Source organism: Hemicordylus capensis, chromosome 4 (genome assembly GCF_027244095.1).
Source record: "Hemicordylus capensis ecotype Gifberg chromosome 4, rHemCap1.1.pri, whole genome shotgun sequence".
Lineage (NCBI taxonomy): Eukaryota > Metazoa > Chordata > Lepidosauria > Squamata > Cordylidae > Hemicordylus > Hemicordylus capensis.
In genome coordinates this window covers 231,226,810-231,253,691 of record NC_069660.1, presented here as the reverse complement: position 1 = coordinate 231,253,691, position 26,882 = coordinate 231,226,810, and the positions used below count along the sequence as shown (strand labels likewise).

The 26,882-nt window shown below is 42.4% G+C and overlaps 1 protein-coding gene and 1 long non-coding RNA gene across 16 annotated transcripts in view; one reads left to right on the top strand and one right to left on the bottom strand.

The window, feature by feature from the left end:
- CCDC102B (coiled-coil domain containing 102B) overlaps window positions 1–26,882 on the top strand; it is a 229,725-nt gene that overhangs the window by 97,370 nt on the left and 105,473 nt on the right. For all 15 annotated transcript variants that reach the window (XR_008306121.1, XR_008306122.1, XM_053245406.1 and 12 more), the window contains one exon: window positions 22,010–22,123. Coding sequence is in view for 13 of the 15 variants with exons in the window: in XM_053245406.1 (XP_053101381.1) it covers window positions 22,010–22,123 (114 nt within the window). In the remaining 2 variants the exon portion in view is untranslated. The remainder of the gene's footprint in view (window positions 1–22,009; window positions 22,124–26,882) is intronic.
- On the bottom strand, window positions 23,874–26,301 carry LOC128322989 (uncharacterized). The gene is made up of 3 exons (XR_008306130.1): window positions 25,977–26,301; window positions 25,100–25,209; window positions 23,874–24,178 (listed from the first exon to the last, which is right to left on the bottom strand). It is a non-coding gene; the product is annotated as an uncharacterized LOC128322989 (long non-coding RNA).

Sequence of the window (26,882 nt, the reverse complement as noted above, 5' to 3'; positions counted from 1 at the left end):
TTGCTTTTCACACGATGGGAGAAAATCGGGCTAGCGGAGGCTAGCCTGATTTTCTCCCATCATGTGAACCACCAGGCTTGGCTGCGAGCCCTGTGGTTCACAAGCGGGTCACCCACCTAACTACCCCTACCCTTAAACCAGTTTTGGTTTAAGCGCTCCGCAAACCTGGTTTTAGAAATCATGAGTAGCCGCAGCGCAGCTCTGTGCCGCGGCTACTCATGAAGACACCCCCAGAGGGGAGGCAAAAAGCTGCCTCCCAGCTCTGGAGGTCTCGCCAGCATGCCCTGCGCACTTGTGCAGGGCATCCTGGAGCTTCCGGGGGCCAATTATCCCCGCAGATGGAAACTTATAGTGAGACCCGGCTCTTTTAAACAGTTCTGGGATCTTTTTGAAAAACAACAGCAACTCATTAATAATCAACAAGTGAAACAACAGTTTTTCTCATCGGGCCTTTAGTTATGAGTTTGTTGCTTTCTTAAACTGATTGGAAACCATGCATTTCAAGCCGAGCCATTTCCTGCTAATAAAGCAAGTTGTGATGGTGTTGCCTCTCATTCTTGGGGGGGACGGGACACTTAGCTAATTTAATGTCTGAAGTTTTTTGCATCCCTTTTCCTGAAGAAGTGCAACAAACTATGTTCCTTACCTTGCATCATTCCTTTAGTTGTCTCACAATTTTTGTTATGAGTTTATTTTGTTAAACTTACAGGAATCAATTATTTTATTTTAAATGTTTTTCCAGATGATCCCCCAAATGAAAGTTATTGTCTTCTTGTTGTCCATGTAGCTTCTTATTCAAGTTGGTCTATTCTTCAGGTACTGTAGTATCTTTCCCCCTACTACCTCATGAATTAAGTCTTGTCAAACAAAGAAACAGAGCCAAACAAAGAGGCAAGTCTCACAGTCAGTGAGTATCGCCGGAATGGGGTTTGCAGGGAGAGTGGGCTTAGCCCACTCTCCCCGCAGATGATCCCCAGACAGCCTAGGGTGGCCAGATTGGCCGCCCACACGACTGCTGGTTCCATCAACGAGCCGGCAGAGGCTGCGGGGATCGGGGATCGAGGCTGCGGGGATCGTGCGGCCCCTGGGAGTTCCAGGATGCCCCATGCAAGCACACAGGGCATCCTGGAGAGATCCCCAGGGTCAGGAGGCTTGTTTTAGCCTTCTGACGGGGGTTTCCCCATGTGTTGCCACAGGATGGAGCCACGTTGCAGCAATACACAATCAAAAAGACAGGGTTAGCGGAGCGCTCGCTCTGCTAACCTCAGCTAAGGGGAGAGGGAATTAGGAGGGTTTGCTGCCGGCTCCCGTGGCAGCAGACTATCAGCAAAAAGTGGGCTAGGCTCCCTTAGTCCACTTTTTGCTGATCATGAGAATCTCCTCAAAGAATGGAAGTAAAAGCACCCAGAGACAGAAGTTTGGGGCAGTCTACAAATCTGATAGACAGATAGATAGATTTGGGATTTAAAGATGTCTCACCTGCTGCATTGCTTGGTTTCAAACCACCTCCATGCATTACAAATTTTTGTTCGAGAACAGACAGATACTTCTTCCTTGGCAGCTTCTTACTACTCATTTGTGAATTTAAAGGGAGCACAACCACTTTGTCATGCTTATTCCATATTCTTGGAATAGAAGGAGGAGAATCAAGCAGCTTCTGTGAGTTGCTGCTTCTTCTCCTGCATCCTTCACAGCACTGATTCTGAGCTTAGGCATCACCAAGGAGACAATGAGCACATCATGACAGAGAAAACCATAGGTGATCTCATAATTGTCACATGCAGAGGTGGGATCAAAGTTTCCTCCTTCAGCACTGGGGAGAGATATAGCTAACTACAATAGAAACATTTTTATTTTTTTTAATACCAGGTCTATCCTGGGAGTTCAAGCTTTTTGCCCAGCCATTCAGGAGTTATTAACCTCTTTGGGTTTCCCATTGCTCCCTAGGGGGAAATTATCTGATGGAGGCATGGGGCCCATATTCAATTCTTGCACACAGGCCCCTTCAGAACTTGCTATACCACTCAGACAGTTTCAGTCCTGCCTGTGGCATAATAGTGTATAGCACTTAAAGGGATAAAGATTTAACATTCTAAGAGGGAGAGTTAAATAAAGGAAGGACTGCCTTCCCTGGGAGCTTCTTCTTCAGTTTGTGTTCTTCTAAAATGGCATTTGGTCTTTCTTTGCAAATGCTACATGGTGTCAGAATGAGATCCTTTCTTTGAGTCAGAAAAGAAAGAATAATTAACCCACAACAAAGGGTAAGTGGAAATGGAGGAGTGGGGAGAAGAAGAGAGATTGAGACTGTTTGCTGAAGGATACAGCCAAGGGAAAATTCAAGGACATAAGTCAGGAAAGCTATGGATACTTTAACAAACATGGCCCATCTTCAGAAATTTGATTTTCAACATTCAAGCAGTTGGCCCATCTGGATTAGAAGATTTGAGAGGTATAGGGTGGCTTCTGGCTTAATGCAGAAATCACAGGAACACCAAGTGAATGTTCTCATTTTTGCTTTGGGAGACACTGCAGAGGATATTCTGTGTGGTTTACCCCTCACTACAGAAGACCAAAAAGATTACAAGAAAGTGAAAGAAGCTTTTGATAATCATTTCACTGGGAGACAAACTGCCATATATGAAAGGGCTAAGTTTAATAGGAGATGCCAGGAACTAGGAGAAGCTGCAGAAGACTTTATTACTGTTGTGCATGCCTTAGCTGAGCAATGTAACTATGGAGCTCTCAAAGAGCAGCTTATAAGAGACAGGATTGTGATGGGCATTAAAGATACAAAATTATCATCTGAACTTCAGTTTGATCCTGATCTGACTGTGGCCACTGCCATTGCATGGGTGCACCTTTATGAAACCATAATGAAACTACAGCTGGATCTGCAGACAACCCCAACCAATATGGTGCCTGATAATCAGCACATTGTAAAGGCTAAGAATAAAAAGGAGAACCAGATAGTTAGACCTAAGGATCAACCATCACTGTTAATGGCAATTGGGAAAATAAAGCAGACAGAAACTCTGGAGAAAACATGTGTGGGTGCTGTGGGAGAAATGCTACCCATACTTGGCAACCATGACTGGCAAAATATGTGGAATGTAGGTGCTGCCGTAAAATAAGACATTTTGCAGCTGTCTGCAGAACACCCCTCAATCTGCAAATATTTCAAGAAGACATTCTGTATTGATCAAATGTCCTCATGGTATATCAGTATCAACCTAAATAGCAAAAAAAAAAAAAAAATCAATTTAAAATTTATACAAGAGCTGCAGTTATTGCCATTCCTATGGAAGTCTATGACCCATCCCAAGATGGATGTTTAATTCCCTCAACCAAAGTGTTGCAGGGTGCCAATAACAACCCTTTGCATGTCTTTGGACAGTTTCCCATCATGGTGGAAAAAGAGGGGAGGGTTCTACATCATCCAGTGTATGTGATACAGGACCTCAATACACCCCTGGACTTCACCACTTACGACTTGTTCAAGGACTTTACGACATTACATAAGACATGACATGGATTCCTGATGCATGTCCTTGTGTTTTTTGCAGGATTGGGCAAACTTTCAGGACAATGTAAAATTAAGCTGAAGCCATCAGCCGTGCCCTTTTCCTTGACAGCACTATATACACACTGATCACTATACACACTGATCACAAAGCTTTAGTGACCTTACTTGGCTCAAAACCCCTGGATGACCTTCCTCCAAGGATTATAAGATTTCACATTTGCCTTCTGAGATTTTTGTTCAACATTGAGCCTATACCCAGAGAGTTGCTTGTACTGGTAGATGCACTTTCCAGGGTCCCAATTCCTCTACCACAGTCAAAGGAAGAACAAGATTTGGCAACAGAAGTTTAAATTGACTTCATTCAAACTTCTCTTCCAGAAACAAAAGGATGAATCCAGCAAATTTACCTGCCACAATGTCAGGATGCCACATGTCAGACTGTAATTCACCTCTGCCAACAAGGATGGGATGCCTGGAAATGACTTACTTTGGTGGTGAGACCTTATTGGTCAGACTTAAATGACCTGCACCTCATAGATGTTTTGCTCATGAAAGGGCAGAGTATTGTCATCTCCAAAGAATTTCAGAGGGATATACTAAATAAGATTAATGAAGGCCATCAAGGCATTATTAAGTGCAGAGTGAGAGCACAGCAGGTTGTTATGTGGCCTGGACTGAGTATGCGGATAAAGACATTTGTGGACAGTTGTGAGACCCATATTAAAACAAGAAAACCAGAACCTTTAATTTTGACATAGCTGACAGAGAGATCCTGGTAGCAAGTAGCTACAAACCGGTTTGTCTGGCAAGGCAATACATATGTTATTGTTGTTATTTCTCCAGGTATATTGACTTTCCCTTGCTTACTCACCTTTCATCTCCTCAGGTCATACAAAAACTGAAAGCTATTTTTTGCTAGACATGGAGTTCCCAAGCTTCTCATAAAATGGACCTCAGCAGTGTTCCTCTAAGGCGTGTGCATGTGTGTGTGCACTCGTTTTTTTGTCCGCTCAGTTAATTTTAGATCCCATTCAGGTTGAATCGGGAAGGTCCCACTCTGAATATACATGAGCACAAACTGCCTTAATACTGCCGCCCAGAACAAAACTCATTCCACACACAGATGGGGAGAAAAAATAGAGAGAGAACACTGGACCTCGGTATGTGTCTGACAACTACAAAGCATTTGCAGAGATGTACAACTTTGAACATCGTACCATATCCCCCATTCCCCTCAAAGTAATGAGGAAGCTGAACATGCAGTACAAACTTTGAAAGGGTTGTTGAAAAAAGGGGATGATCCATATTTAGCTCTGTGGCATAGAGATCCACTCCATTTGCTTTGGGATCTTTACCAGCAGAACTTCTCATGGGGCATTGGGTGAGGTCCCCCTTGTCAATGGCACCTTCCAATCAATCCTAATGGCCAGATCTGAAAGACTTTCAATAATGGGATGCAGAGCAGAAACAACAACAGCAGCATAATCTCAATGTTCTGCAAAGGGTTCAACCATTACAAAGTTGCTTCCTGGGGACAAAATTTTGATGCAAAGTTCCTAGGCATTTGGAACTGTGCAGTGGGGAGCTACAACACCAAGACCTTATATTGTAAATATTGCCCAAGGCAGTGTCCATCAAAATCATGTTCATCTTCAGAACTTTTCACCTTCAGATAGAGAGAGATTTCTACAACAGCCATCTCCAGTTCAGCCAGTAGTCTGAAAGAGAGGCTGATGAGAATGAGAGTACAAACTTGGTCAGGGAGAGATGTCAGACCTCCTTAGATACTTAATTTGTGATAGACACAAATGCCAAATAAATAGTTGGAGAACATTTACCTTCATAAAATTATAGTTTTAAATTGAAAGAGTATTATTGAGGTTTAAGTTGAAAACATTATAAGATTTATAAAGATGGTAGAAGGGGAGATGTGGCATAATGGTATATAGCACTTAAAGGGTTAAAGGTTTAGCATGTTAAAAGGTGGCGTTAAGTAAAGGAAGCGCTGCCTCCCTAGGAGGCTTCTTCTTTAGTTTGTGTTCTTCTCAGTTTGTGTTCTTTTTAAAATGGCTGCTGATTAGGGGTGGAGCTACCATTATGTTATCCCCTAAAATTATCATGGCCAATCCGGGGCACCCCAGCCACCCCCCTGCATCTCATGGCAGACACAGGGGGAGCAGCTTCACTTGCAAACGGGGCCACATTCCGCGTTCAAGTGCAAATGCCAGCCAGCACTGCATTCGCAGAATGGCCGGGAGCAACTCTCCCTGCCTTTAAAGGCAGGGAGAACATTCCTGGCTGCGCTGTGAATGCAGCACTGTGAACGGGGTGCAACTTTGCTCACAAATGGGGCTGTGCACCCCATTTGGGAACAAATACCAGCCAGCACCACGTTCACAGCACAGCCAAGAATGCTGTCCCTGCCTTCAAAGGCAGGGAGAGCAGCTCCCAGTCGCATTTGCTCTCAGATGGGGAAAGAGTTTGCAAGCAAAGCTGCACCCACTGCAGGGGGCATGGAGGGGCACTACAGCGGGAGGAACACGGGCTACCGGCTGGCTTCCTCGGCCACTGCTGTTGGTCTTTCTTTGCAGATACTACACTGCCTCCCACTACAGCCCCATGTTATCCCCTCAAGCCTTCCCTGGAAGCTGAGGAATGCTCTGGGCTAACAATCAAGAGCAAAGGAAGCTGCAGTTAGGAGGGGAAATCTATAGCCCACAAGAGGGCACATGCTCTTTGAATCTTAATGCTTAAATCCTAGCACTGCATTTAAGTGAGCTGTTTTTCCATTGAATACTCTGTAATTTCAATGAGCAATAACAGGCTGCCTCAGTATGAACTGACACAGGCAACTTTTAGAATAGAATATGGGAAATTGAGCTATGCACAACTGTTGGCTTTGCTAACTTCCAGTGAATCTCAGTAACTAAGAATAGAAACTGAATCAGTAGGGGGTGCAAAAGGTCCATCATCATCTTTAGGCCATGGCTGATTTGAAATGTGAGAATTTAAAAGCTGTTTTCTCGTTCACTTGGCAAATAGAATGTAAACAGACAATCCTACATTGAAATTCTCTGTGCAGTGTTCAGATAAGTACCCACACCTGGTGCAAATGTAAACATACCTCCACACCTGCTTGATTAAGTATATAGAATAAAGAGAAGTTAGATTTGTTCTTTCATACTAGCTCCTGAAATTGTCCCCCAACCCCCAATCAAGCTAGAGTGGAAATGGAATTGTATCAACTCTGAAACAAAGGCAGAAGTATTCTTTGTGGAAACAAGGACATAGAAGAGATTCAGTCAAGCATTTATTTCTATGTTTAATTTGTAAAACAAATTGATCTTGCTTAACATTTATGTTTATGGAGGTTATCTTGATGGTAGTGGGATGCATTTTTTCCTGAGCTATTGAATTACTTGTTTATTCATACGTAAAATTAAAATGCAAGGAAAAAGCCTTACCAGTTCAGTAGGTAAAAATGACCAATGTGTATCTTTGGGAAATATGTATTATTATGCTATTTACACACAGTCTACCAGATGTTATTGACTGGATTTGGTACTTTAATTATCGGGCCCTTTCCAAGGGTCTAGGATAACGAAAGAAAAATTAAAGATAGCACTGTAGTATTCGTGCTGTCCCGAGTAGTGTAGTTGATGTGTTGTAATTTTATTGATGCCCAAGGTATCGAGATGATGTTCAAATTCTTTTGGTACTGCTCCAAGGGCACCCACAACTATTGGTACCACTATTGTTTTCTTTTTCCAGAGCTGCTCAATTTCAGTCTGAATGTCCTTGTATTTAGTTATTTTCTCCAGTTGTTTTTCGTTGACTCGTCTATCCCCTGGGATTGCAATATCATTGATGAGAACCCAATTTTTCTCTATGACGGTCAGATCCGGCATATTGTGTGCTAAATGCCTATCAGTTTGTATTCTAAAATCCCAAAGGATTTTTGCCTGCTCATTTTCTGTGACCTTCTCAATCGGATGATTCCACCAATTCTTGCTTGCTGGGAGTTTGTAATTCTTGCAAAAGTTCCAGTGGATCATCACAGCAACTTTATTGTGTCTTTCCTTATAATTAGTCTGCACGATTTTCTTAAAACATACAAGGTGCTCAGCCTTCTCATCCACTTCCTTGCATAACTGACACTTACTGTCTTTCTGGGTCTTATGCATTTTTGCTTTTATAACTTTTGTTCATAGTGATTGTTACTGGGCTGCAAAAATGAGACCTTATTACAGATAATAGTGATGATATTATTATTTCTTGTTACACACAGGTGTTATTGACTGGTTTATTTTATCCAGACATCGAGTCCTTCCCAAAGACCTGGGATGTCAGAATTTTGTTATCAATATTGTTCTTGTTTTTATTATAGATATTATCGCAGAATATAGGCTGTTCCCAGTAAAGTTGCTTTTTGTAACTGGCTGATGGTGATTTCTGTGGCCCCTATATCATTATTATTATTATTATTTCTTGTTTAAACAGTCAGACAGGTGTTATTGACTGGTTTGTTTTATCCAGACATCGAGTCCTTCCCAAGGACCTGGGATGGCTGAATATTATTGTCAATTGTTATAGATATCGTCACAGAATATAGGCTGTTCCCAGTAAAGCTGCTTTTTGTAATTGGTTGATTCTGTGGCCCCTATGGTGTTGAGGTGCTCTTCAAGGTCTTTTGGAACTGCACCCAGGGCGCCAATTACCACTGGGATTACTTTGGTCTTTTTCTGCCACAGCCTTTCAATTTCAATTTGTAGATTTTTGTATTTGGTGATTTTTTCTATTTCTTTTTCTTCTATTCTGCTATCCCCTGGTATTGCTATGTCGATTAGTTTGACTTGTTTTTCTTTCTTCTCAACTACAGTTATATCTGGTGTATTGTCTGGCAGATGTTTGTCTGTTTATAGTCGGAAGTCCCATAATATTTTTACATCTTCATTTTCTTCAACTTTTTCAATTTTATGGTCCCACCAATGTTTGGCTACAGGTAGCTTGTATTTTTTGCAGATGTTCCAGTGTATCATCCCTGCTACTTTGTCATGCCTTTGTTTGTAGTCAGTCTGTGCGATCTTTTTACAACATCTGATTAGGTGGTCCACGGTTTCATCTGCTTCTTTACAAAGGCGGCACTTGCTGTTTGTTGTGGATTTTTCGACTTTTGCTCTTATTGCATTTGTTCTTAGTGCCTGTTCTTGTGCAGCCAGTATTAAACCCTCAGTTTCTTTCTTCAAGTTGCCATTCTTAAGCCATTGCCAGGTCTTGGTGATGTCTGATTTTCCACTTATATTGTGCAAATATTGACCATGCAGTGGCTTATTTCTCCATTTTTCTGCTCGGTTCTTAACTTGTTCTTTCTTGTAGGCCTGCTTTGTTTCATTGGTGTTGAATAGTTTCGCATTATTGACCATTTTAAGTGCATCTTCTTCACCGTCCTTGATATATTCTTCAAGGCCTCTTTTCTCCTCTTCTACTGTTTGATGGACTTGCAGCATTCCTCTTCCACCTGAGCTGCAAGGGAGGTATAGCAATAGCAATAGCAATAGCACTTACATTTATATACCGCTCTATAGCCGGAGCTCTCTAAGCGGTTTACAATGATTTAGCATATTGCCCCCAACATTCTGGGTACTCATTTTACCGACCTCAGAAGGATGGAAGGCTGAGTCAACCTTGAGCCCCTGGTCAGGATCGAACTTGTAACCTTCTGGTTACAGGGCGGCAGTTTTTACCACTGCGCCACCAGGGGCTCCTCTATCGACATCACTGTGGGGGTGCAGAGCATGATTGATGGTCATGATTTTCCTGGTCTTACGATCTAGCGTCTCTAGCTCTGCCTGGGTCCAGTCTATTATTCCTGCAGTGTATCTGATAACAGGTATAGCCCAGGTGTTTATGGCTTGTATGGTGTTCCCGCCATTGAGTTTGGACTTGAGGATTTTTCTAACTCTCCTGATGTATTCACTTCCAATTTTTCTTTTAACTTCAGTGTGTGCGATGTTATCAGCCTGGAGAATGCCCTAGTATTTGTAAGGTTCTTTCTCTTCCAGGTTCTTGATCTTGCTTCCATTGGGCAGTTCTATTCCTTCTGTTTTTTCTTATTGTCCCTCTGTTCATTATTAATGCAGCACACTTGTCTAGTCCAAACTCCATTGCTATATCGCTACTGAATATACGGACAGTGTTTAGCAGTGATTCGATTTCTGACTGGGACTTTCCATACAACTTCAGATCATCCATGTACAGCAGATGGTTGATTTGACTTGATGTTTTAGATGTTTGGTATCCAAGGCCTGTTTTGTTTAGTATTTGTGAAAGTACAGTCATGGCAATTACAAACAACAGAGGGGATAGTGAGTCCCCTTGGAAAATACCTCTTCTAATGCTAACCTGTCCAAGTGTCTTGCCATTGATTGTTAACTGTGTAGTCCACTTGCTCATTGCTTTTTAAATAAATATCTGAATGTTTTTGCTGACACCAGTTGTTTCTAAACATTTTAGTATCCATGCGTGAGGCAATGAGTCGAAGGCTTTCTTGTAATCAATCCATGCAGCACTTAGATTTGTTTTTCTTCTATTGTATTATTAATTATTATTATTATTATTCTGCAGAATCTCTACTAGTTTTAGATAAAACTGTTTATGTATAATTTCTATTTCTGTGCTATTTAGACTTTTATCATAAAATAAATGTTAAAAGGGTGAGATTCACAACTATTAATTAAAAGTTTTTTGTGTTCATCCTGAACTCCACCTGGTTATTTTCTGGAGAGTAGGATGGCCAGATGCAAAGGAAGACAGGGTTTCCTGTGTACCTTTAGTAACCACAAGAAGACATTTGAACAGTGCCGCATCTCTTATCCCTGTGTGGCAATCTGCACCTACTTGAAACAAACTGTTCCATGTAACAATTATTGAACAATTATGGTCATACTACTGGTGGGTTATAGGTCCATGTCACCACCAGTTCCTCCAGACTCATGACTGATTCTGGGAATGATATTTTTACTAGAACTGATCCAAAAATTCTCCTAGAAAACAATCTTAACAAAATTCAAGGGTTTCAAGGAAGCAGAAGAAAACTGGGAAACATTTCAGAGGTTGGTGACAAATTCTTGTAAGGTTTCTAGAAAGATGGATTGCTGCTGTTTGGTGTTGCAATAACAGGTTTCTCTTTCTTTTTCTTTACAGTTTCTGCTTGTCCTTGTATTTAGTTATTTTCTCCACTTGTTTTTCGCCGACTCATCTGTCCCCTTCTACCACTATCTTCAGAGGTAGTGGTAGAAGCAATGCTAGAAACTAGGGATGTGTGAATCAGTTCGGGAACATGTTTGTTTGTTTGTTTGCTTGCTTGCTTGCTTGTTTATTACACTTTTATACCGCCCCACACTTGTGTCTCTGGGTGGTTCACAATGATAAAACAGTTAAAAACACATATAAAAACACATAAAACAATTGAAAACTAACAATTTAAAAATCAATCACAGAATTAAAAACCTATACATTATTAAGAAGCTGGAAAAGCCTGAGTAAAGAGATAGGTTTTTAAATATTTTTAAAAAATTGTCAGAGATGGGGAGGATGGTATCTCAATAGGGAGTGCATTCCATAGTCCCGGGGCAGCGACCGAGAAGGCCCATCTCCATGTGGCCACCAGACAAACTGGCGGCAACTGGAGACGGACCTCCAGAGACAACCGCAATGGATGGTGGGGCTCATAATGAAGAAGACGTTCTCTCAAATACCCAGGGCCTAAGCTGTTTAGGGCTTTATAAGTTATAACTAGCACTTTGTATTTTGCCCAGAAACCTATTGGCAGCCAGTGTAATTCCATCAGCAGAGGTGTAATGTGGTCTCTCCGAGATGACCCAGAGACCAACCTGGCTGCCACATTCTGAACCAACTGAAGTTTCTGGACTATGTACAAAGGTAGCCCAATGTAGAGCACATTACAGAAGTCAAGTCTGGAGGTTACCAACAAATGTACCACTGTTTTGAGGCCATTGATCTCGAGAAACAGGCACAGCTGGCGTATCAGCCAGAACTGATAGAAAGCACCCCTGGCCACCACCTCAACCTGAGAAACCAGGAAGATATGTGTATCCAGAAGTACTCCCAGACTGCGAACCTGTTCCTTCTGGGGAAGTGTGACCACATCTAGAACCGGCAGATCAAAATCATCTCTAGAGTTCTGACCCCGCTCAATAAGTACCTCTGTCTTATCTGGATTCAGCTTCAATTTATTCTCCCTCATCCAGCCCATTACTGCTTCCAGGCAGGCATTTAGGGAGGATATGCCAGCTCCTGAAGAAGTTGACATGGAGAAATAGATCTGGGTGTCATCAGTGTACTGGTAACACCCAGCTCCAAATCGCCTGATGATCTCTCCCAGCGGTTTCATGTAAATATTAAAAAGCACTGGAGAAAGTACAGAGCCTTGAGGGACACCGTACTTAAGTTCAGATCTTGAAGAGCAACAATCTCAAATCAACACCATCTGGAATCTGGTAGGTAGAAGCAGAACCACTGTAAAACAGTGCCTCCTACCCCCAACACCCTCAGACGTTCCAGAAGGATACTATGGTCGATAGTATCGAAAGTCGCCAAGAAATACAAAAGGACCGACAGAGTCACACTTCCTCTGTCAATTCCCAATTGGAGATCATCCATCAAGCTGACCAAGGCAGTCTCTGCCCCACTGCCCGCCCCCAAACCAGTTTGAAATGGGTCTAGATAATCAGTTTCCTCCAAGACCGCCTGGAGCTGAGAGGCCACCACTCTCTCACTTACCTTGCCCAACCATGTGAGGTTGGAAACAGGCCTATAATTGCTCAACTTCGAGGGATCTAACATAGGCTTCTTTAGAAGAGGTCTAATAATTGCCTCCTTGAGACAAGGAGGCATCCTGCCCTCCTTCAGACAGAGATTTCTACCAGGCTGCCTACAACAGCCTCCCTCCTAGATAGAACAAGCCATGTTGGGCAAGGGTCAAGAGAACAAGTGGCAGGCCTCACTGCTCCAAGCAGCTTGTCCACATCCTCAGGAGTCACAAACTGAAACCGATCAAGTCGAGTTGCATAAGAGGAGTTGTCGGACACCTCCAGTTCAAACATCAGATTAATTGTGGAGTCTCCATCTGTCAGCCCGAATCTGAGATATTTTATCTGCAAAAAATTCTTTAAACACATCACAGCAGGTAACTGATTACTCCAAATTCTGGTTCAAGGGAGGGGCGGCAGATACTAGTTCCCTCACAACCCTGAACAACTCTGCCGGACGTGAACTCACAGAGGCAATACGGGCAGAAAAGAACTGCCTCTTTGCCGCACGTAGCACCTGAGCAGAGATCTTTAAATGTGCTCTATGTCATAATCTGTCAGATTCGAGTCGAATCTTTCTCCACTTGCACTCCAGTCCAGTTGCCTACCTTGCTGCTTCAGCCCCTGTAGATCTTCCGTATACCAAGGGGCCAGTTTTGAAGCAGGTCAGAGGGGATGCTTAGGAGCATCGTGTCTAGTGCCCTGGTGAGCAAGTTGTTCCAATTCTCAACCAGGCATCAACAGGATCACCAACAAACTCAACATTAAATCCCTCCAAGGCTTCTTGGAATCCTACCAGATCCAATAACCTCTTTGGGCGAACCATTCTAATAGGCCCCTCACCCCTGCGGAGGTGGGAAGAGGTCGTAAGACTGACCTTAACCAGATGGTGGTCCGTCCATGACAATGGGGAAATCACAGGAGTCCCCACCCATGGAACACCATCCTGATCAGCGTAAAAGACCAAATCAAGCGTGTGATCTGCAATATGTGTTGATCCAGAGACTGCATGGGATAGGCCAGCTGTCCCGGACAAATTGGTCCCAAAATGAACATTGAAGTCCCCCTGCACCAAAAGTCTGGGAGACTCCAACGCAAGTTCCGCGACCAAGTCCATGAGCTCAGTAAGGGATTCCATTGGGCAGCAGGGCAATTGGTACACCAACAGAAGTCCCAATCTATCCCTGGTCCCCAAACTCAAGTACACACATTCAATATGGTCCGATACCCTAACAGCGACCCTGGTAAGGGGGATGTTATTCTTATAGACCACAGCCATTCCACGTCCCCACCCATGTCCCCTCACCTGCTCCTCTACAGAATATCCTGGAGGGGAAAGCTGGGCCCAAACTGGGCCACTGGCCTCCCCCAACCAAGTCTCAGTAGTACACACCAGGTCGGCCCCTTCATCCATAATCAAATCACGGAGGAGTTCAGATTTATTTTGGACCAACCTGTCATTGCAGAGAAGCAGGATAAGTCTATGTGGATTGTTGGCAGTACTCCCCGAGGTCAGAGAGCTGGCAGGACAGCCAGATGGTGGGGGGCAGCAATTAAATTTCTGACCACCCTTCCCCTGGAACAGCCTGCTGACCTGACCTGTACCCAAATCTAGCTGATTTGGGTGATTTGGAGACAGAGTGAAGAAAAGTTATTATGCACCAAAGAATCCAAACATTTGAAAAATAGTGAATGCACATTTAGCTCCATAACTCCACTTCTACAAGGGCTAGAGCTTAGCTTTTTTAAATTAAAGCTGGGGTTACGATAGAGCAAATTCAAATCCCCATTATTTCCTATGGTGGAAATATACAAAATCAGTAAAAACTAAAGAAAATAATTAAAAATCAACCAAGTGCCCTGTTGCCTTGACATTTGTTCCTTTCAGAACTAATCATGACAGAGGATATATTCAGATGATTATACCATGGTTTAAAGTAAACCACACAGTTAGTGTGTGTCTTGGACATTCTGGCCTCATGTGTTTATGTAGGCTATGGGATGCCATGCATGGGGACGGAGTCAGAGCAGTGTGTTGTCATCTCTGCAAATGAAATGGGCTGCCCCTTGGACAGTTTATGTGAACTGGCCTGTAGTGTAGTTCCAAAGAAGCCATGGGGGGGGTCCTTGCCTGTGGGGAGTAATGTATTAGAATTAATCAGATTCCTCCCTGATAAATGGCAGAAATTGGTCCTCCATTTTCTCCACATGATAATTGGGAGAAAATGGGAGGGTCATTTTGGACCAACTGTGATTGTTGGTGCTGGTGGTAGGTGGTGGTGGTGGTGGTAGTAGTAGTAGTAGTTTGGCTAATAGGTTTGCTTGCTACCTTTAGGTCAGCAGACTATGGCTCTATGATAAATCATACATGCCTTGTCTGCACTCAGCCTCCTGATTCTTGTTTTGTCTGTTTTCAGTTCAAATGTAATAGAAGTCTTGTTTTTGTCTTTGGAGATTTTGTTACAACGGTTTTCATGTTACCTCCCAAGCAGAATGGTTTGCTCTGTCACAAAAGTCACTGATGGGAGATAGAACTATTTGCATGGCCTGCCCTGCCTAGCTCAGAGCTGTTTCCTCTCCCTCCCCTACACAAACAATTTATGTATTCAAAGCTAGCACAATGAGACTTACAGCAACTCAAAAAGTTATATCCCTACCCTAACAAGTGGTCTAATTAAAGACATCATCTTACTTGAGCTCCTTGAAATTTTCCTCAAAGCATAAATTAGAAATGAATGTGGAAGGTGCTCTGTTAGGGGAAATGCCTGAGGAATTGAAAGGGAAGCCAACATATTTTCAATAAATCTATAAGAATGTCTGATATGTGCTACCTGGCACATCCCTAGGCTGTCACCAGATTTGAGGGAAAGCAGATTTCAAAGTTCTTCCTCATCTAAAGAATTGCAAGGGACAGCAAAAGAGCTTCAATAAGACCAGTGAAACTTCTCTTGGGGGTTTCACATATCTCTAATCTTACCTATTCTGGGCCTCTCATTCTGAAACCCACTTGTTTTTCTGCATCTATTTGTTCTTGCTTAGAATTATTGCTTGGCTGTAAGTCAAATTTCTACCTACTTCAAAGATTCTCAACCTTCTTTACACATGAAGGTGTACAGCCCAATATAAAGAGGGGAAAGTACTTTTACCAGCTGCTTCACAGAATGAAAGATTTGCAAGAGTCAGACCAATCTCCCTAATGACTACCAAAACTCCATATGTTAGGAAGAAGATTGTAGTGGTGGTTCTTTTTTTGAACTAATAAACAAGCAAGCTCAACTTCAAATCATGACGACGAGGCATTTCCCTCTGTTGCTTCCACATGATTTGTACAGAAAGGGCAATGAGAACCAGTAATACTACACTGTTTCAAGTGCTATTAAAATGTTGTTTTAGAATGCAAGCACAGAACTGTCCTTTTGAAATGGAAACCAAATTTCTGTTGCTCAACCTTCAAACACATGTGGGAATTAGTGAACAATCTTTTTATTTCCTGCAAAGTTGGGATGTCATTGAGGCAAATTAAGGGATGAAAGCTCCTGTTATATTTCAGATCTCTTGGTTCAGAATGCTCCAAAGCAGCTGCCCTTTGGAGATTTAAAATTAAATAAAAAGAAATAATTGCTATAATCCCTTTGCCTAAAACAATTTTTGCCATTCACACAGGGTTTTGAACACAGTTTGTGTAATCTATTACTAGTGTCACCCCACCGGTTTCTTCTGTCATAATCCAATCAACTACTAGAAAAGCATGCAAATGATTTTAAAAATCCCATTTGGAATGAACATCAGGGGTTCCAGCTTTCCCCTGCTTAGTTGTCAAATGTAAATTTGAGACGTTCTCAGAAGCAATAGATGAATCAACAATTAATAGTTCGGTTTGTGATTTCTCCTGTCCTGTGACTGAGCTCTTTTCACTGTATTGAAACAACCAATACTATAATATGATTCATCAGGGGAGAAAACATCAAAATTCTGGTTTCCCATGCAATTGATTTTTCAAATTCTATGACTTAATCAAAAGGCTTAATCAAATTAAGTCCTACAGGTGAAAAAAGAGAAGAGAAGAAATCATTCTTTGGTATATACAAGGTATCTTTCCCTCACAGAGTAGTTGGCCCAGTCCTGTACATGTGCAATAAGCTTTGCTGAGTTCATTGTAACTTATTCGCAATATATATATGGATGAAGTAGTATATGGTGTGTGTATATATAGATAGATAGATAGATAGATAGTATATGGATGAAGTATCAAACTCAAAAGGAGCAGGACTAAGGTTCATGCACTGGGTTGGAGTCAAACTGTTTCAGATTAGGTCTGAACCATGCTGACCATGCAAATGGCACCACGCATGGGTTCTTGGGATGAGTGCTGCCGCAGCAGAAAGCTGCATGTGGTGGTGGAAAGCTGGTAAGGACCTGCTCTCACTGCTCCCTCTCCCTCTCACTGCTCCCTCTCACTGCTCCCCTCACTGCGGTGCCAAACCAGTTTGGACCTTGTCCAGTGCATGAACCTTGATTTGTGCATATCTTTGCTTCCAGAACTCATGATATTACTTCCAGTCAAGATGTGCTCCAGAATCTTTGTTTTTAGCAATGCAGCAGGTTCTGATTTGGACCTTTAATCTTGTTCATTATTATTGTCAGTATCCCTGCTAAAGCATATCAGTGCTGTGTACCCAATACATGTTACATACATTGCACCACACAGTGGACCATAACCAGAATAATACTTCCCTCACATTAGATTGTTTAGTGCATGCAATAATTTTTGCCAATCGCCCCCTTGCCACTGCTTCCCAAATACCCCCCACAATAAATTCCTCAGGGTTGGGGGGCCCTAATGGACCTATATCGAAGGCAGCACAAATAAGGGATTGGCAAAAATTATTGTGTGCTCAAAATGTTCTAACATAAGAGCAACATTTATCTGTATGCTCCTCAAATTACTTTAGGTTCTGGCATTTTATTATTAAATGAGGTCTTTTGGAGCAGACGGGAAAATGAAGAGGCATCATATTTCTATGGACACATTGAGAAGATGTTTTGTATAGAGGTATTGTCCATTTTCCTTCAGTGCTCTCCCTGCCCCACAAGTTGTATGGCAAGAAATATTTGTAATATATGTTAGTTTTAAAAGCATATTTTAACCTCTTTGCTTATGTTAATACCTGCATAAGCAATCACAATAATGAGAAATAAATTTTCCTGTTATAACTGGCTATATGAACTAAAAAAAACCCATAAATATTTAGATATTTAGAAAATACACAGATTTTAAATGTTTTCAGATTAAGACTGTAATGCTGATGAAAAAGTAGTTCAGATCAATATGCTGTTAACATGAAATAAAATTTTAACCCTCATATGGAATTTGGAGTAGATTTCCACGCCCAGCTCTGTAAAAAGTGTGTAAACAAGCAAACCATTGCACTACCAGCTATGCTCTTATCGAAATCTTACCTGCACTCTGGCAAATGATATAGCCTCAAGTAGCCCCCCTCACCAGTTATGATGATTACTTTAATTAATAAAAAGATGACACACGGTAGAAAACCACCCCAAAATGAATTGACTCCCTATGGTGAGGTGGTTTCTATCTCATTCCCACATTAAGTCAATTGGGAGCAAAAACACCCCAGATATGAATGGAAACCCTAAGGTGGGGTTGTTTCTATCCTTGTTAAGCCATTCAGGATAGGAGAGATAACTCTTTTCCTCTTTGGAAACACAGAGCCCTTTCTCATGACCAGTGAGAAGGTCTCCAGTAGGGATGTGCACAAAACCAGCTTGGCCTGTTTGGTTTCAATTTGAACCAGCTTCAAACCGGGGTGGGGGTGTTTGGTTTTATTTGAACCCCTCTTCAGTTCAGTTCGAATTCGAACCAAGTTCGAACCGGTTTTGAAGGTTCGCCATAGGCTATAATGGGGATTCGAACTGGCACATTGTAGCCTATGTAGAGCACCTAGGGCAGGGATTCTCAACATTGGGTCCCCAGATGTTTTTGGACCAACTCCCATAATCCGCAGCCCCAGTGGCCTTTGGTTGGGGATTATGGGAACTGAAGTCCAATAACATCTGGGGACCCAGTGTTGAGAATCCCTGACCTAGGGGCACAAAAGAGGGGTGCCATGGGTACCTACCATGCCACCCACCAAATTCCAAGGCTATTGGACACCTCGCTGAATAGTGGTGAATTTTTGAAGAATTTTTCCCCATAGGGAATAATGGGGACTTTTGGCAGCCCTGCCCCACCCCTTTGGAAGGTGCTGTGGCACCCCAAAGTGGGTCTGGGAGCATGTCAGGGCCAGCCTAAACTCCCCCAAGCCACCCCCAAGTCAATAGGATTTATTGTTATTTAATAATGATTTTTTAAAGAATTAATTTTAGTCTCTCCATAGGAACCAATGCTGAGGCTTTTTCATTCATAATACCACACTACTACTATAACCTTAAATTAACTAGGTCAGTGGGTGAAAGTTCTCCAGCACTGGTTCCTATGGAGAGACTAAAATTAATTCTTAAAAAAACTTGAACTGGTTTGCACATCCCTAGGCGCCAGAGCAGGCTGCAGGGAAGGTGGGTTAGACTTACCTTCCCTCAGATTGCCACTCCTGTGCTGGGCATGCTTCCCGCACACCCAGATGATTCACGCATGCCCAGGCAGCGGGGAGGATTGGGGGTCAAGATGTGTTATCCTAGCCCTTGGAAATACTATAATGCACCACATGAGTGCATGGTGCATCATGGGGATCCCATCATGGGGGTCTCATGGTTATCTCCCTCCCCTCCCCTCACCAGGCTCCCCACAGTCTGGCAGCTGCAGCTGCAAGCTGAATTTTTTTTTAAAAACAGGGTTAGGAGAGCTCTCGCTCTCCTAACCCCATTTTGAGGGGAGGCTACTTAGGCAGGTTTGCCACCATGGTGCAACCGGGATCGGGTGGAATCCCAGTGGTTCACATGCATGTGCGAAACTGGACTGGGCTCCTTTAGCCCTGTTTTGTATGCACGTGTGATTAGCCTCTTCATTTCTCATTAGTGTGGGGTGTGAAATATTCATTTTTCATAGCTAAGAATTCACATTCTCAGTGAGTCATGCAGTCACAGAGGGCACCATGTTTGGGATGTGGGGATCATCCCTACAGTTCCTTGAAATGAAATTATTGTAGGTTATGTGGTGTGGAAAGGTTTGGGGACATCCAATGCAACCAATGGGACTACTTGGTAGTAAGAAGCCCTACTCAAGTGTAAAAAATCTTATGTCTGAATGAGGGTTAAATAAAGCATTATACTGGTATACCTTGGGTTCATAAAAGCCCAAATCTCTACTGCTATCTATTCATATTTTGTATTCTTCATTTAGCAAGGAAATTGAGTAGTTACATGGATAATCTTTTCCCTTACTCTCTCAATATTTTCTTTTCAAGAAGTGCATTCCACATCTATTGAAATCAGTATGGATTTTGCTACTGATTTAGGGAGGTAGATTGAACCCATGAGGCAAAACAGAGAAATTGCACCAGGCACCATCACTTGAATAAAGTTATTCTTGACAGGTGGGGGGGGGACACATTTGTTCTTTAGCAAGTAATGGCTTTGGTTTATTCTGAAGGAAACATTATGAGGTGAGTCTCATGATCAGTGAGACTCGCCATAAGGGGGTTAGGGGGGAGAGCGGGCTTAGCCCACTCTCTCCGCAGACAATTGCCAGGCAGCCCTGGGTGGCTGGATCAGCCACCCACATGCCTGCCGTCTCCATCACAGAGCCGGTGGGGGCAGTGGGAATCAGGGGCCGCATGGCCCTCAGAAGTTCCAGGATGCCCCGCTCTGTTAATCTTGACTAAGGGGAGGGGGAATTAGCGCAGTTTGCTGCCGGGAGTCACTCAGCTCCCATTGCAGCACATGATCGCCAAAAAGTGGGCTAGGCTCCCTTAGCCTGCTTTTTGGCCATCGTGAGAATCGCCTCTATACAAGGTGATTTTCATAACCATTGCAACCAATGATGACAGCAGTTTTTGGTCAGCCTGTGCTGAGTTAGTTTTATGTTTTATGATGTCATGTATTTGAAGCTAAAATCACTGATATTTGAAGAAGTCAAATCAGAGGTATTTGGCATCTTGTGACATCAGAATTACTTTTGATACACAAGATAGGCAGGGGTTGCTCTGTATTTCAACTGAATCTCATACTCAGAATCTCAAAAGAAATAACTGACCTTCTTGGCTACTTAAATTCAGTTACCATTCTTTGCTGTATCTCATTGGTTTCCTGTGTTTAATTGGTTTGTAGCTTGGTTCCCTCAGTACTCCATTTTCCAATTCCATGACCAGTGCAAAACTTTAGATTATAAATGATGAATCACTTTAGCATTGCAAAATGCTTTTGTATCATTAGTATTTCAAAATGTGTTTCATAGGAATTAAAGGCATCATTGCAAGTCTATAGTTTTATCACAGACCCTTTGTATTATAAAGTATTTAATCTGAATGTAAGTAGGTAAAGTAAGGCCATATATTTTTATTTCCATACTCTTTTTTCCTTAATGGATTTAAAATGTTCTCTGCTGAAAGTATAACAGAACAGAGAACATTTTCAGGGGTGTGTGTGTGTGTGTGTGTGTGTGTGTGTGTGGCCATAGCAATCCATTTTATATGCCCATTCAAAAGAAATATTTTAGGTACTTTTTAAATGATGGGAAAATGATGAAAAAAGTTCATCATTTAAAAAAAAAAAGATGAACAAAATACATGAGCTCTTAGTATCTATATATGAGCTAGGGTTCCCAGATGTGGACTTTTACCCTGGATTTGCAACTATTTAAAAACCCCTGCACCTATTCTTCTGACTGAGTTGCATGCCTCTGCTGCTTGACAACTGTGGTGCACAGCCAACAAGCTCCCTCCAGGTCAAGAAACTTATGCTTCCCCTATATGCATGCACCACTGTGAAGGAGAGGCTAGTGTTGAACTGTGGAGATGGGGTACATCCCTGCCCCATGGAATTAAAACGCATCATTTGCCCCATGGGATTCTGTGGTCCAGAGGTTACTGGTGTTTGAATTGTGTGGAAAAAGGGGTGTGTGAGTTATATGTATTCTTAAATTATCCTGTTTTTAGCAAAGCATGCATATATTATACCAATTAGCATATGTAAATTTTATGCAGCTTTTTAATACAGAATGGAGACTTTTTAGAAACTTTTTTTGGTGAACAGCACCAATTATTTCCACTTTTTGGTGACAGATTTTGATTTTCACCACCTGGACCTGCCAACCCTAATCTGAGCACTTGTATTGCCACCTTTTATATGTACCGATGAATTTACGACTGAAGCAAATTGTAAACATTTTTAATTTGACTAATGTGAAGGTTAGTCTTATGCAGATTTAAATCCCAATAAGTTCAACAAGCCTTACACTATGTCACTATGTCATATTTATTTGTGATTTTGATATCATTAAAGCTGCAATTCTGAACTCACTTGGGTGGAGGTTTAAATTCCCCTGAAGTTTATAGAGCTTACTTTTGTGAAGATGTGTTTTGATGGTATTTGTTCCATAAACCTATATTTTACGCCATTTGGAGATATAGTTCAGTATTATGAGAGTTTCAGCATGTATCTTGATTCTTCAGTGATTAAGTTAAACCCTTTCTTTCAGTGTGCTGTACAGAATGATGTATGTAAGAATGAAGTGGAAGGAATTATAGAAGATTTAGAAGACCATGGAGCTAGGTCTAAGAAAGATATGAAGATTTGGGAGTTACAGGCAGAGGTATGGCTTACATTTATGTGTTTCTGAATTCTGGACTTATTCAATTACAAGATGAACATTCATAGATTATTTTGTTTACCTTCATATGTTTTCCATAAATATATGCAAAAAACAAGTGCTGTAGTGATGCTGTGTCCCTATGCAGCAAGGCTGTTCCAAGCTCAGCCAAAGTCTTCTGGTGCAGCACATGCTCAGGGAGCTATTTTTGCCTCTGTTAGTGCTCTTTGCCTGCCATAAAAATGGCCTTGAAGGCTGAGCCTCAGGGCCATATTTCTCTTCCTATAAGAGTTTAAGAAGAACCTTACTGGATCAGGCCCAAGGCCCATCTAGTCCAGCATCCTGTTTCCCACAGTGGCCCACCAGATACCTCTGGGAAGCCCAGAACCAGGTGATGACAGGTCATGCCCCCTCTCCTATCTTTGCTCCCATCATACCCATTCATTCATCATACCTCACTCACGTGCTCTACTGCTCTGGAAGACTTTGGCTGAGCTTGGAGCAACCTTGCTACACAGGGACACAGTTCCACTACAGTGCTGAATGGCTGTTCAGCATGTCAACGTGTCAGGTACTTAATCCTGTGTATGTTTACTTGGAAGACAAGTCATATTCATTTCAACACAGTTTCTTTTAAGTAGAGTTGCTTAGAGTTAAAACTTCCAATAATAACCGTTTAACCTTTTCATTAGCACATGCACACAAACTCTGCTCTAAAGGTGGTTTAAAAAAATGAACAAATTGATATGATGAACATGTAATCTCTGCATACAAAGTGCATCAAATGTGCCTGAATGTATTAAATAAAGAAACATAACGTGACTTAAAAGCCTCCCAAGGAATGAAAGCTCATTCACAGTTTGATCTATTGCAAGGTTTAGCATTTCAAGTTTCTGTCAGATCCACTGAAATTCATCATGAAGACTGGAAAACTTGGTGATGTTTTTGGCAACATCAAATAGCAAATCAAATGGCAACATGTCTGAGTGTTCCAGCCGTATCCTGCTTCCCATCAAGGTTTTAATGGATAAGGATTTTTGAATACTTACTTCTGCACAGAGCTATGGCCATGATCTAAATCATACAAAGGTTCTATTATGTATTTGGCTTCCTAGATATTGCCAATATGGCAATAGCATCCAATCACATTGTAATTAGTGCGTCGAATATATGTTTGATCTGTTGTGGGAAAACTTATTATGTAAATCAGTCTTGAGTGTCATCTCTGTAGAAACATGAGAATATCTCTATATTACATACACATATTCAGATAAATACATGCAAGGATATATTTATTTTAGAATAGGGACATAGCCACGCATATTATAGGGCCAATGGAGGTACTGAGAAGCTGACCTAAATGTTGACTTCTCAGTGAACAAAAGAACAAAAAAACCCACCAAAAAAACACCTCTGGGCACAGTCATTATTATATTCCAGAATACACAATCCTCCTACTCAACTATAGAACTGCTAGGGGGGAAATAGAGCTGTGCATCAATAAATAAAAAAATCAGGATCCAATCCAATCCTAATCCAGTGTATCACCAACCTGATGCAGAGGGGACTGGATCCATTGAATCTAATCAATACATCATATCATCTTGATGCATTGGTGGAAGGTGGTGTTGATGGAACTGCCTCTGGGATGATTGGTCAATACCCCCAATTGGAGCGAATATATGGAATTTAGCTCAAAAAGGGGAGACAATTCCAAGCAGTTTTAATTTGTGCAAGCATCTGAACTCAAGAAAATCAGCTAGAGAGAGAGGTTTTAATTAACAAGAGGTGTTTACTGTAAGAAAAACAAATAGAAGCAATAAAACTAGGTTACTAGGTAGTCCTAGCATAAAAGGTACATTTAGCTTAAAATTCCAAATTATGTGTAAATAATTTCCAGGGAGGCTACAGAGAACAACTTTAAGATCAGGGGTGGGTGGGTGTGTAATGTTTCAGAATTTAGAGAAGGACAGATTCTGTCCTGAAGAAGCCGAGCAAGAGGCTATATCACCTGTCCTCACGAAGATCCGACTCGGGCAGCTGGAGACTAGCATTCATCTGGGGAGGCAAAGTGAAAAGCAGGAGAGTTGTAAAAATTAGTGTGGAGGGATGCCTACGAGAATGGCTTCTCGGTGGACCCAGCTTCCTGCACCTGCTAGGTAAGCTGGCTGGATTGGTACACAGACCAATCCAGGTAGTGATTTCAGCTCAAGTGGCCTCAATAGAGAGGGGAACACTAAGATGGTCTGCTGGAGTCCTTGTTGCAGTGAAGTCCCTAATGTTTAATACACAAGGAAGCATGAAGATGGTCTTGCTGAAGTCCTTGTTGCAATGGAGTCCCCAGTGTGATAGAGGGGAGAGCGCAAAACTTGCTTGTTGCAGTCTGATGGAGTCCCAAGTGTAAAACACAAGGCAGCACTTTGTAGCAGTCGAGTCCCAAGTGTATTGACTGTTATTAGAGAATGTTTAGCTTTTGATTCACAAAAGCAATGCAGAAGTGAATAAAATTTACCAATAAAACACAGACATGTACAACAGAAGGCAAGATTGCAATAGCAGAAAGAAAATACCACTGTATATGAGTCCCTATGGGTTTGGGTAGAGTGCAGACATGTACAACAGAAGGCAAGATTAGGAACATAGGAAGCTGCCATATACTGAGTCAGACCATTGGTCTATCTAGCTCAGTATTGTCTTCACAGACTGGCAGAGACTTCTCCAAGGTTGCAGGCAGGAATCTCTCTCAGCCCTGTCTTGAAGAAGCCAGGGAGGGAACTTAGAACCTTCTGCTCTTCCTAGAGCAGCCCCATCCCCTGAGGGGGACATCTTACAGTGCTCACACTCCTAGTCTAGATTGCAATAGCAGAGGGAAAATGCCACTGTATGCGAGTCCCTATGGGTTTGGGTAGAGTCCAGTTAAAAGAGTTCAGTGAGAGGAATGTCCCAAAGGTCCATGGGTGGGTCATATCCCGGCCTCACCTTGCGTGTGGCTGGCAGGGCCATGCCAATCTTCTGCCAATTGCAGCCTCTGGGCGTGGGTCTTTGATGGCAGAGGTTATTCTCCAGGTCCAAGGGATCCTCCAGGAGTGCTGTCAGTGAGGCATACATGAGGAAAGACACTGAGTCATGGGGGTTAGCATTACCTATATCGCAAAACATGCCTTGGGGGAACTTTGCTATAGTCATGCTCTGCTGAATAGAGGAGTCCAGACAGGCTTTTTCGGAATGCATTGTGTCTGATTATCCTTCCTGAGTAGGAAGGTATGTGAATTGCCTATTGTATGCAAGGCTAATTGTAATGAAAATTAGGGTATGCAACTGTGTCAAAAGAGTATCCTGTGCTGGGACTGACTCTCCCAATAGTTCTGTCAAAGGTTTTGGTGGGCACCTCTTCAAAGTTACCTCACTGACTCATCCCTATTGTGAGGGAGGCTGCTGCTGCACTCTGCTTTCCCTTCCTGGCCTAATTGCTTCATTAGCACCAGGTGTTATCTCTCTTATGAGAGGATGAGGGGAGTTTAGATTTCACTCCAAGGCCGAAATGACCTCGGATGCCACACACTCGTAGTAGCTAGTTCTGGAGTCTGTTTAGCTGGGGCCCCCTCATAAAAAGAGGGAATGTAAATTTAATCCCCTTTCCAATTTGTGGTGCTTGTAGCCAAATCTGGGGATAACCACTCCACTGCCAACTAAGTGACTTGTCCCCATGTATAACACAGACTGGGAGCTCACTTTGCAGTGAAGCTCCTGAGCACAACAAAAGTGCAATCTCCAAACCTGGAGATGCAGTTGCAACCCGGGAGGCTTCTGGGAGCAGGCAGAATAAGCTCAGCTGGTAACAGTGGAGGCTTCTTACCTGACAGATGATCATCAGCCTCCCTTTCTTCCTATAAGAAATCTTCAATCCTGCCAACTGCAGTAAGCAATGGTGTTTCGAAACAGCACCTTTCTTCCCAACAACTGGCCCACAATGCCCCAGGAAAGAAGGCAACATCTTGTGCCCTTTCTCCTGTGCATTACTGAAATTCTTTCAGACAGTTCTTTAGACAATTGCTTCTTTAGACAATTTCAAAAGGAATTATAGGTTAAAAATAGTAACTCCCCCCTCCCCTAATTTGCTTTGTGAACGGCTCTGTCTTTCCCTATTTTCTTAGGGAACTTTCAAAGCAAGCTCAGCTCCCTTCCACCACTCGCCCCACAAGAATTCTTTGACAATGCTTGGAAAGATTCGGTCTGACTGAACTTCCTTCCAACCCTCTGCTGTTATCCTCCCTCTGCTATCATCTGACTTCCTCTTCCTCTTCCAAACTTACTTTGAGAGATAAGAAGGAAACTATTGGCAAGGAGAACTAGTAATGGCAGAAATTCTAGCCTTCCTAGTAGAAATGGGGACATGAAGTTCTAAGCTGTTCCTGATAGGGACTGGGAACCCTCAGCATAAAAGTTGACATTCTCTAGGGCCATAAGACTAGAGGAGCTCGTTGTCCGATCTGAGACTACTTTGGTCAGCACAGATAGGAATCTGTTAGGGCCATTGGTAAACCAATAGAATCCTTACTCTTGCATATATGCCCAGCACCTGGTACATGTATTTCAAATTAGATAATTGCTGGGCAGGCAACCTGATAGTCTGATAGGTAAAGGTAAAGTGTGCCATCAAGTCAGTGTTGACTCCTGGTGACCACAGAGCCCTGTGGTTGTCTTTGGTCAAATACAGGAGGGGTTTACCATTGTCATCTCCTGCACAGTATGAGATGATGCT